Genomic DNA, 12,903 nt, shown 5'->3' with positions numbered 1-12,903 from the left:
TTTATCATGACGTATTAAAATTAAAATAACCATTTCATTCGTCCCAGCTTAACACGGGACTCTAGTTCTATGGAGTTGGGATTCGTGTCGCAATAAATATTACTAAATTTTTTTGTGAATAAAATAAATAAATAAAAATAAAATAATTTTCGCACGAATCTATTTATTAACTCTCACAAATGTATTAATTTACGAGTATTTACAGTGTATTTACCAAGTGAGGATAGAAAGTGTCTTATTTGTTTGCTTTTAATTTAATTTTACACAGTTGTACTATACTTAAATTGACTTAATTGTACCTTTCTCACTGTTTTGAAAATACAACATATTGTAAATATTTTAAACGCTGATTTTTGGCATTGAACTGAACTAAACTTCGGAAAGCTTCGACACGTCGATATACTGATTAAACCCTCTAAATGAGAACATTTGAGAAAACAAGTTAAAAATGCAGTTATATGTCATTTTACAAGCTTGATTGCCTGACGAAATCCTCTAAGCCCTCCGAGTTTTAGTTTTAAAGTTATTTTGTATAAAAAAATGTTTTTAATGTTTTCGGGTGAAAACCATTTATTCCATTTATCGGATATTTTTTTTTGAAACTCATCCATTGAAACCATTTAGTATTTACTAGAATGCGCACGGATTGATGAGTGGATCTTTCCAAATAGGTAAAAATATGATTTTATTTTCTAAGTTTAATGTGTTTTTATTACGTTTTATATGTATTTGATATTATGATTTAATTATGTTTAATAAGGCATGATTCAAAATTATATAAAATGTCTCTCCCTCGGCACGGGACACCCTGCATGTTATCTTTAATGTAAAAAGATAACACATGGGTAAATTGTAAAAGAACCAATAAATAAAAGAACAAAGATAGTTTCTCGAGTAAGTATCATGTCCAAAATATGATGAAAAGATTCCTCTCAGTATAGTCAATATTCCATTATTTCGAGGGTTTAATCAGTATACTGGCGGTATGCATCTGTTGACAGGAATTACTGTTCCTACCGAAACTCAATAGTGCCTAGTGAAAAAAATAAACACAAAAAAACATTTAGATTAATGAACTGTGATTAATACACCTACTGTAATACGATATCAGAGTAATAATTCTCTAGAGGAGCCCTTAATTTTGCATTGTATTGCATAGAACAAAAGCGTTCCAAATTTTTGGTATGGTTTTTAGTTGAACAACAAACGTGTAATGGAAGGTTTCGGTCTGGTCTTGCAAATTTCGACCCAAGTACCGGTACGTTGTATTGTTGTAATCTGTAGCTAATTTCGTGGTCAATAATCATAGAATATTTTCACTCCGTATGGGCGACTCTATTAGATTGTTACTATGTGAATTATTCGACAGATTTCCTTTCATGATGTAGTGGTTAGGTTTCTCGGTCCTAACGGGTGCGATTCCGAAAAAATATTTAATTTATCCAGATTTAAGTCGACCAGAAATATTTCATCTAAAAGGTGTTTCGACTGCAGTATTTTATGATTCTTGGACTGAAACCTGTTTTTTTGTGGCTCTGATTTTTAAATGAGGTTTAAAAGAAAATAAAGTTTGGAAACCACTTATTGAAACACTCGCTACCCTGAGTAGGTTTGGAGTTGAAGTACTGCCCCAAGCCAATTCCTGCATGAAAGAAAATGTTTTATCTCTGCCATTTTGCACCGCCAACTGAAGGATAAAATCGACTGTTTAATTCTACTGAGATCCCCCCGAAGAGAGGTTTTAAGCAAAAATAATATTGCTTTTGAAAGTTATTATAATTCGTATTATATTAAGTACCTATTCCATGAGTAGGTGTTTTCGTCTGATTTTTTTATTAACTACTTAAATTCCCTTCAAATTTCACCTTCTGAATTCAGTTTCTAAAAAAAAAATATAAAAAACGCTGTAATTATGATACGAAAAATTAATTTGAAATATAAATAAATTGACACCGAATAATAAATATTCTGAATTTATTTGCCAATGCCGTGTATTTTATTTATTTTATTATAAACTTTTACAAGTTGACTGATTCCATGTTTGATTCTTGAGTTTTCTTCTTCCTTGAGTTCAGTTGTTAAGAATCCTCGATGTATAATTGAACATGGTTATGCAGAAAGCAGCCAGTCCACAAAATTGAAAAAAAATAGATATTAGTGTTATCAGGTGCAGTAAGGTCAATTTTATGTTCTGCTAAAAACAGCCAGACCGCCTTCATACAAAAAAAACTGTAATAATCACCTTCTGAAAATAGTGTCGATTACAAAAACGGTATTTCTCAATTTGCAAAAAAACACCCACAGCACTAGAAAAATCTAATGGTTCTTTGAAAATCATTTAAACTGGTCAAATACATAATAAGATTTTTGTTTGTAATATAAAAAAAGCTAATGTATGCATTGTTTGTCAGTTGTCAAAGTCAATAACATTCCAACTGTTGTATAGATTTGATTATTGTCGATTCATAAAAGTGCTATTATCTCAGTTTCACTTTTCTATGGCTGGCTCCTTTCTGCATAACTACGTTTTATTTATATATGTTCATAGCAACTAGATAGGAAACAAAAAAAATGCTAAAGCTTCTGGATCAAAATCACAAATTTTTATTTTGAATTATTTAAAAACTCTTCATTGTTTTATAATTCGATATGCGTAAATAAATGTAGGAGTATTTTTGACGTGCTCTTTCCATTTAAAATCTTGATCTCACACGGCGCATTTTAATCAATTTTCCCGTCAAATCATTACATGGTGACAGGTATATTTTTTGTCACCCCATTACCAACAAAAACTATGTTCAAATTGATTCATCATAGTTACTCCGGGTGTATGATACCTACTCTGTTCCCATTTAGATATTTTTAACACGAAACTGTACAACTTCACAAGTAAAACTTTTTTAAATACTTCGACAGAAAACTTATATTTTACAATTCAATTGTACTCTATGTTACATATTGGTGAATTTTTCGCACGAACACTACCTTTTCAAAAACATTTATAACTATTTACCTCACCCTGGAATATACAGAGCATCGCTTTCAAGAAGTTCTGAACGTTATAAGCTATAAAATGACTTCTCAACTAAAGTGTCTGATAAAATTGAAATTGCCTTCCAGTCACCACTTAAGCACGAACCCGAGACTTGTGGAATGCACTGACTATGGTATAATATATTATAAATGTCCATATGAGTACGCACAAAGAGATCCCAAGATCTTGATTGAAGATTCAACCGAGACCCGTGAATCTACAAACATCGAGCATTGATGAAAATAAAGTTTTTTTGCGTCAAAACGACGAAAAAGCCCTTAGAGAGTGGTTAATTGTCACACTTGACACTCAGGTGTGAGAAAAATCACATCTCAATGAATAAAACCTTGTCGGAAATCGAACACGAAATTTAAATAACTAGATGAGCTTAGCCATATGGCCTGCAACAGCAAATGCACGTTCACGGGATCTAGTGTGCTGGTTGTGTACAGGTATGCGGACTTGTCCTATTGCCGTAGATGTAGCTGATGTAATTGTAAGACTGCCGTCAGCTAGTTCATCTGAAATACATATGTAGTTATTATAGATATTCCGGAGGAGATTTTTGCAGTGATTTAGATTATACATTAGCCAACAGGGTTTATATTGTACCCACTCTTTAGACAAAGAGTTACCTATACAGGTATAAAGTAACTGAAATGTTGTTGAAATTTTATCGGAGTAAATAGGTAGGAACTGTTTTGTTGTAAAAGCACTTCTCTGTCTTTCGTTTCGATATCCCAATCTAAGTTTTCATGCTTCGCGCCATTGGGAATAAATAAATAAAATTCAAATATTGTGTTTCTTCATATTTTATTTGATTTATTTTACTAATTATAGTGGGCATATTTATGTGTTATATACAGGTGAATAAAAATCACATGCAAGCAGTAATATAATAAATATGTAAATTTGTGAACGTACTACTTACACAATGACAGATTACGCTTATTTTATATATAAGTTATCCTAATGTTACAAATTCGGGAATGATAAAAATATATTAGCAGAAAATAATCGTGTTTCACGAAAAAAATAAATTAATTGGGATTAATACATTTTTTACTTCTAAACGTATGAAACCAGCTAGGTTAATATTATGTGAAGTAAATAATATACAATCTCATGTTGTATAATAATCCAAACAGATAATTCTTATTGTTTTCGACTGTGTTCGGGACAGGAGTTTTAAACAATAATTTTACAATTCCATGTGTTTTTACACATTCTTGCATTAGATTTTGAGCCAATATATGTAGGTTTGCTACTCATATCATTTCACTAGTTACCCACATTATAATAAGTTGAAAGAATAAAAATCGTTTGTTAAAATTATTGTTTCAACCCTCTGTCCTAAACACAGTCGTTTCAATGTGCAGTTACATATTTCCTTAAAGTTAAGAATATGATCATTTTCATCAATTTATTTATTGCATAAATTATGCGTAGATGAGAGATAAGTAGATAAAATGAATATGCAATGGACAATATAATTTGTCTACAATACACGATAATTTATGCCGTGTCACATAAATAAAACTATTAAGTATAATAAAAAAAAAACATTTTTAAACATATTGAATTTAGGTATTCTTATAAACGCGTATTCATTTTGTCCAGGTTTAAGGTTCGTGGAAACATTTCATTGTACAAGTCAACAATACTTGCTGGAAAACAAAATGAAATCCTGTAAAAATGCAAAACAATAAAATGCTGACAATATATCAAGTTTATGTTTTTTTTGGCAATAAATTCGTATTATATTAATTCAGAATAAGTAAATCGATCGTGGTTCTCTCCCTACACCGCGACATAAGAAATAAGTTTTTCAATATGCCTCTGGAAATACAACAATGTTTTATCGATATGTCAGCCTTTCATGAATGTGAAACATTGTTAATTATCTCGAGTGTTGAAATCTTGATCTTTTTTTGACAGAGTTCAGAATAAATAAATGTCACATAAAAAAGAATGTAGGTACGGTTTATTAAATTTTAATTATTAATTCCTAATAAATAATGTCGAGTCTTAGTGTGAGATCTTTTCTTCCTTTTACAACTTAATCATGGGGATATCCAAAACATTAAACACTTCAAATATTATAATATGAGTAGGTACATTAGTTCCACTTTTTATATTTTTTACTTATCAAATGCTTGAACTTAATTGATGCATCTGTCGGACGATTATGACGAGATATGTTCCAGAATTTACAGGGAATCCAAATTAACGACAAATAGAAAATAACACAATATATTATGTATTATGCCTACATAAAATGTTATTTATTTCCATAACTACAAATCGTTGTAAGGACTACTTGTACGGTACAAAGCACATAATATAATTGACAGTAGAATTCAAAATCATGTGTCATATTTATATATGTAAATGTTACTATAAATTTTCTTCATTCCAAATGTCAAAGCACCTATGTTTTGCTGATCAAAAATTCTGATACTACTTCATATTAATCAGAAGTTTTAATGCCGGAATGTTGTGACTTGGTTTTAATGCACTCATCGATACCATAACACTTTTATTAACTGCAGAAAGATTATAAAATTAATATGCGTTTATATTTCAAAGTGTAAAAATGAGAATTTTTGAAGGGAATCCGAAAAATTGTGGTTTTCTTCGTTGATTTAAATGTACAGGATTTAGATCCATATTGCGAAACTTGTAGTTTAGAAAGCATTTTTACTCATAAAAAAGGCGTGACTATTACAAAAATTTTAGTATATTTTACTGGAAATTACCAGAAGTAAGCGTATATAGTGGATACACACATATGTTGAACGTTCCGACCTTCGAAGTACCATCGATGTGTGTTATAATAAGCGGTTATACTAGACACAAACAAAACTCTGCGAATGTTTTCTGTAATACAGATAGTTCTAGATAGTAAGGTAAATTTTATAGTCATTGTAATTAAGGTATATTTCTATTCTTTAGCGTCAACATTAATATTAAATTCCTAAACCTAATGGACACTGATAATTATAATACATAACTAGAATCTATAATATTCATATGGCTAAGTTAATAAGATGTTCACAGAACATCTAGACTCTAGACAATAATATCCGATAGTTATAACGATCGGTTAGACGATTATCTGTCCAAAAGTAGACCATGGAACGGGAAATAGTCGACCGAATAACTTGAATCACATAATACACAAACACACGTTTTATATCACTGTTCAATCCAACACTAATTCACTCGATGGCGTCTTTTAACACTCACATTATGATTGCCAATTGTTCATGTAGTCCAAAACACGTTAGAGTGGAAACGTCGCTGAAATTAATCCAAATTTCTAGATTAGTCGGAATGACGTGTTCATGTATGAGCTACGACACAGCAAAACATAAATATCGCAATTTTAGAACATTACCCATTCGCCAATCTAATTTTTATTCTAAAACCTTAAACGCTAATTACAAGTAATTTCGTACATAGTAAAATACTTTTCGCCAATATATTTAACATTTCAAGAGTATAAATACAAACAATATGAACGAAAAATAGTTAAGCAATATGTTAGCCCACGTAAATACAACAACTCAATTATTATTATGATAATCAATGTATTGTGTTGGTACATTGTATGTATACCATTATTATTCAAGACACAAAACGCATAGTGATTTTTTTCTATCTACTACTTATATTTCGTTACTTCTACTAAAAGGGTGTTTTTTTATAAACATTATTATAAAACAAAAATTAACCATTTAATCGCTATAGAAATGACTTAAAAGATCAGTAGTAATCTAGTTATTCGAAAAAAAATACAACTTGTTGATATTTTGTAAAAATACATAAAAAGCTTGTTCTAAAGTTTTAAAAAAGTATGATAATAATGGCATTTGAGAGGTAAGATCACGTTTATGTAAAATAAATGACCCAAAAATGATTTTAGATATTCGCGTTGGCAAGTATAATACTTGTTAGGTAATGCAAAATATGGTCAAGTATATTTACTACTTGGTTGTGATATTATAAAGCATTATGTGGGTGTCCATATTCGATACAAGATAATATAACACTCGTGTATTTATAATAATATTATATTATTTAATATCAATGGTCCAAACGAATAAAGCGGTTACATGAAAACTGACACATTATGTACAGCAAACGAAAAACACAAAGAATAACACTAATATAAACTGACGTTATTATAGTTATAGAGATGTTTTTTTACTATAATATAGTTAAAATTATAAAAACGCGTACAAATATTACATTTATCAAACAGTTGTTGGCTAGACAAATGCAAGGTGTCATTATAATTCTGATGTAATTATAAAACCTTTTGTAAGTAAAAAAGACGTATTTTTTGTTAAATAGCACGAAATGTATTTACAAGTGTGAAGTCAAAATATCAATAGAAGCTGTTTTCCGCACTTGACGACTTTACTCGGCTGGACCGTCCATACTCGTATAATACAATACATGTCGTGTGTTCGCAATAAATCAAAGTAAAACCACATGATCGTAATGTAAACGCAGGTAATCTTGAAGGTCCAAGCAAGATAGATAATATTCCGCAGAAATCTAGTTTCTCGAGGGCTGCTCTGCGTCAGGTCTCTGTACTGTAATAAAATAAGCCAGTATTAGTCAAACCTTTGTTGTTCCACCCAAATGTAAACTTCTGTTACAGTTCTCTCAAACAAATCATTCGCTCGATTGTTATACAAACCGCCGGGAAGGAAGGAACCGACCAACCCGACCAGATGTTTACAAACTTTATTGTTATGACTCGAAATACTAGAAAACATCGTTGGATTATTGTAAACTCTTAACCAAGAAACATTTAGTTTTTTCTTCTTGCATGTGTAAATAACTATAATATTAATGAATTACGAAAATTACAATGGACAATTGCTGTTGCTGTTGCTGATGTTCAAAAATAGTTTATTCTTAAAAATAAAATACTGTTTTTTAAATAAAAACTTATTTTCTTTAATTTTTACTGATAATTTATTATTAATTATCAGATTAACTCCAGATATTGCGTTACCGCAAAAAATTCCGAAATTATGAATTTATATAATTCTCAAGGAACAATTTCTGATTAGGTATCTTATTCAATAAAAAACATTTTATGAACAATTTCTGTACTAAATGTTTATGGATATTATACGAAGAGCGCCAAATAATATTGTTAAAACACGATAGTCATTTTGTTTCAAATGCGGTGATAGATCACAAATAAACAAAATGTTAAGTTATTAGTTCGACATGATCAAAATACAGATTACTAACATTAATTTTTGGTAATATTTCTCACTTTTATCAAATTGTTTTTTGTTTTTAATTTTTTTATATTAGGTGCCTACCGACATAATTTTGTTATACCTACAAAGGTATTTATTATATCGTCGGTCTAGCTCGTAAAACTCGTAAACGACTTTATTTTTTAAATTTTATTTTTCAGGGGAGAGTAAAATAAGTGTTTACTGCAGTAGTGAATTGTAGCGAAGTTTTTTTCTATAAACAAATTTTATAAATAATGTAATACTACGGATACACTTATGAGTTTCACACACATATAGATTGTTCAAAGTCCTAACAGAAAACGTCACAATTTCATTTTTGACCATTTCTGGATTTACGAGTTTTACAAGTTAGGGTGACGATATCATTTACACGTAAAAACCTTATAAGTGTAAAAATTAATAAAATAAATGCAATTATTTTCTTAAAATCAAACCCACGTTAAATTAATTAAAATGTTAACATTTGTTAGGAAAACTAACGTATATCTAAAATAAACATGATACACATTTTTAAAAATATGAAAATCATATTACGACTAAAATAATTTGTAAAAAAAAATCATAAGTAAATACATGTAAAAACATAAAAATATACATTTTGTATGTGAATAAGCATATATATATATAAATATATATATATTTGATAAATATAAAAAATATGTATTATTGGTGGTAATATATACTAGATAACGTATTTTATATTATTTTTAGTAATTCTATTTGTTTATTTTTTTATTTAATTAACCATTATAATGGTAGGAGCCATATAAATAAAATTATATTCAATGCAGAAAATCAAGAAAAATCAAAAAAGTTTCCGGGCTCAACTTAAAAACGAGCTATAAATTTCAGTGCAGTAAAATGTTAACGCAAATATTATTAGGAAAAATCCGATTAGCAAGCACCACGCCGCGCCACGCCGCGCCGCGCCGACGGGAATCCCTTTGATAATTCGGTATCAAAAAGTTGCCGTTACAATTTGTATATAACACATAAAAGTGCGCAATAAAGTTAACGATTTAGCCGATACGCGGCGGACCACACAGCACTCACCATTTACCACGAGGTGTATGTAAACACTGGCTGGCCATCTACTGCACATATATTTTCTGGTTCTATTTATCCATTCCCAAAAGATGTTTACGAGTTGAGAAATTGAGATTATTTTTTTAAATAAACGTCGAACACAAGTATAGTAATGAACACCTTTGTGATTGTTTAAGTTGTAAGCATCTTCTTGGCGTTTTAACCACAACAATCTCTTAACTTAAAAAATGTTCTAATAATGTTATCTAATCTTTTGGTTTCAAATCGTTTGAGCGAATAATTTATGCTACTTTGACATTCAAATTGAAAATGGTAAGTAAAAATAAAGTTAACGCCTCTTTAGGCAATTCAAATATGTGGGAGTCACATTGAACGAAATGTTCAGATTGTGCAATTTCCAACACAAAATAACTTTTGAACTCAATAAGAAAATTGCAATTTATAGTATAAAGAACTTTTAATGTAAAATAATTATTATTTGGATAAGAATAGTAGATATTATAATTAGCATATATGGGACTACTAATGTTTTTTTGCATTAAAACAAAGTGGAATTCAGATTTTTGTTTCAACTAAAAAATACATTTTGTGAACAAAGTGGACTTAGGTGTTTTATTTACAAATAAAATAGCTTGCCGCGATAGTAAATTTCTGTTTTTTTTTTCAACTTGAAAACGGCAAAAGGGGCACTTCCGTGTTTTATCCTCTCAGGTACAGAAATAGTGATTTAATTATTATTTTACGTGTATTTCTTATTCACACTCATACTTTTAATTACGAAAACACAATTAATTGCAATTATTTTGTTTAATAGTTTAGTAGCTAGAAATATTTTTAAACCTCTAATAATATTGTTCAATTAATGAGCGGATGCTGTCATCATTTACGGGTAAATTTGAAAATTATTATTTTTTTTGTAACACGAGTCTAATGCCAAGGAGAATATATAAACAGAAATACTTGCAGATTTACATAATCATTAGTTACCTGAGTAAACACGTTAAAATAAAAATTTGGAGCTGTGAATGGTCTGGATAAATAATTAAATGTTTGATTTGCCCTCTATTGGGACAATTCGTACGTGGTTGGCTAATTTAGTGTATGAAGTGCAAATAATTTAGTTTTGTTTTGTGTTTACATATTATAATTGGTCGTGAGAACAGAAATATTTTTTATTGATCCTTAAATGGTAAATTGCTTTAAATTTATTTATTCATAATGTTAACAGTAGATATCTACTAGCTAGCTAGCTTAGTATAAAATAATGATTTAACCTGTTTTCGTAGATTTTTTTTTTTCACTCATTCCAATGTTCACAAATATTTATAAGTAGGTACGTAGTCGCATTTAATACTGCAAAATATTCCGTATTTAAAAAAAAAAAAAATATTTATGTCGTTAAACATGAACAGAAAATATAAAAGAAAAAATAGTGAAACCCACTACACCGCGTTGATTTGACTTACAAAAAAACTTTTGTTTTCACTAAAAAAACTATTCGGTAAATTGATGTGCCCGTGCTTCTTGCCTTTGAGATTGCTTTAGATGGTAACAAAATCTCTGCTAATAGGGACAAATAGGGACAAATACTCATAATTGGAAATTAGACAATCAGTTCGGAGGCGCTACAATCGCAAAATGTAGATATTGAAGAGAAATTCGTAGTACCTTATTGGGGAGCATTCAGTACTTGGCGCACGGCTGGTGGTAGTAGGCGGGGCGGTAGTGGTGCGGGGGGGGCGCCAGCTGGCACGAGGGCGGCTCCCACAGCTCCCAGTCCTGCTGGTAGGGCTGCTGGTAAGGGTACGGGGGCTCGTCCGCCTTGGGAGCAGGCTCCGCCGGCTCCCGCTTCGGCCGCCACTCCAGCAGGCGAGGCTTCACGTCCGGCTTCTCGTCCCGCGCGCGCGGCTCCGCCACCTGCTGCCGCCGCAGCGCCTCTTCCTTCTCCTTCAGCGCGTCGTTCTTCTTGAAGCGCCGCCGCCGCCGCAGGTACGACCCGTTGTCGAACATGTTGTACGAGTCCGGGTCCAGCGTCCAGTAGCTCCCCTTGCCCGGCTTCTTGTCGTCCCGCGGCTCCTTCACGAAGCACTCGTTAAGACTCAGGTTGTGGCGGATGGAGTTCTGCCAGCCCTGCTTGTTCTCGCGGTAGTACGGGAACCTCTCCATGATGAACTGGTAGATGCCGTTGAGCGTGATCTTCTTGTTGGGCGCGTTCTGGATGGCCATGGCGATGAGCGCGATGTAGGAGTACGGCGGCTTGACCATGTCCTTGGCGGGGTTCAGCTGCTGGTGAGGGTGCAGGTAGGGCGAGGCCGCGTACCCGTAGCGGTACTGCTCGTAGCCGTAGCCCCCCGAGCCGCCCGGGTAGGCGGCCGCGGGGCCCACGCCGGCCCCCGCCGCGCGGTAGTAGGCGTTCTGCTCGCCGAACAGCGTGTGCATCTCGAACATGGCGGGCTGTGCGGACACGGCTCACGGCTCACGGCTCACAGCGCACGGCTCACGAGGGCATCCCGAGGGCTCACTTGCCCGCACTGGCTCCGCTCGTGGGGCCGCTGAACTCGGCCCGCCCGAGGACAGTCTCCTTTGCGAGATAAACACCGTCACTTACAAAGTACACAAAGTCTCGGCGCAGGTGGCCGCGCGCAAACAAAAACAATTTAGCGGTAAAAACAAACGTTCGGATCAGGCAGCGTGAAAAAATAAAAACAAAACGATTTTCCAAAGTAAATGTTTCTTTAGGCGGCGCGCCGCGTATTTTGTTTTGAATCTAATCAGCGTCGGAAAACAAGCGGCCGCCAGGCTGTATTTTGATACACAACAAGGCCGGTTTACATAGCGAGCCGCTAGCGAGGCGAGTGCGCGCGCGCGCATGCGCAGCGGCGACCAATGGCGCGAGGCCACGCCCCCCCCCGGGCGGCTCCCGCTTCGCGGCCTGACGGCTCGGCGGGCGGAGAAGACTTACTTCATTTTCACTTTTCGCCAATTTGCTATTAAGTCAATATTATCAATGATAATAGTTCCGGAAAAAAGTAATCTTCTAAGAAGATTAAACAATCAAATAAAACACGTTAGGTCCGATTTACACCACGTTCAGTGAGGTGGCGAGACTTGCAAGTCAGGCGAGCTAAGTAGAAATCCTCGTTTGGACGACGATCGACGAGTTAACTATTAACTTGACTCAACATTGAGCCCCGTTCTATTTTTCAGCGATTTAAGTGGGCAAAAACCCCTCCCCCGAGTCTCCCGCTCTGACTTCACCGCTGACTTCACTTCAAGAGTAATAATTATTATTAACACTATTTTTTATGATGACGTTTGTAGCATATAATTGAAAATAAGCAACTGTAAATTTGATATAATAATTATTTAAACATTCCCATGGTAAATTTGATTCAACTATATTGACAAACATGAAAAGTCATTTTTTTGTTTTTTTGTTGTTTTTTTGTTTTTTTACAATAAACATAAGTGATAAAACAGAGTTTTCAAAAAATAAAGCATAATTTCATAGCAACGAAATACATATAAATA

General features: G+C 33.1%; 1 protein-coding gene across 3 annotated transcripts; it reads right to left on the bottom strand.

Annotated features, from left to right (window-relative positions):
* Window positions 1-2,907: 2,907 nt before the first annotated feature.
* LOC148284706 (fork head domain-containing protein crocodile-like) lies at window positions 2,908-12,191 on the bottom strand. 3 transcript variants are annotated; one of them, XM_088235932.1, is made up of 2 exons: window positions 11,041-12,191; window positions 2,908-3,555 (listed from the first exon to the last, which is right to left on the bottom strand). In XM_088235932.1, exon 1 carries the CDS (start codon window positions 11,818-11,820, stop codon window positions 11,056-11,058), a length of 765 nt encoding a protein of 254 aa, XP_088092058.1. In that variant the 5' UTR covers window positions 11,821-12,191; the 3' UTR covers window positions 2,908-3,555; window positions 11,041-11,055. The 3 variants fall into 3 exon arrangements, with proteins under 3 accessions (XP_088092058.1, XP_088092045.1, XP_088092053.1); XM_088235919.1 differs by lacking the exon at window positions 2,908-3,555 and adding an exon at window positions 3,846-6,337; XM_088235927.1 differs by lacking the exon at window positions 2,908-3,555 and adding an exon at window positions 6,776-7,638 and having other exon boundaries at window positions 11,041-12,130.
* Between the last annotated feature and the right edge of the window lie 712 nt (window positions 12,192-12,903).

The sequence above is a fragment of the Micrasema longulum genome, unplaced genomic scaffold, assembly GCF_059751315.1.
Source record: "Micrasema longulum isolate JH-2025_06_02 unplaced genomic scaffold, ASM5975131v1 h1tg000097l, whole genome shotgun sequence".
Taxonomy (NCBI): domain Eukaryota; kingdom Metazoa; phylum Arthropoda; class Insecta; order Trichoptera; family Brachycentridae; genus Micrasema; species Micrasema longulum.
The sequence above is the reverse complement of the archived record's forward strand: the minus strand, read 5'-3'. Positions and strand labels throughout refer to the sequence as shown.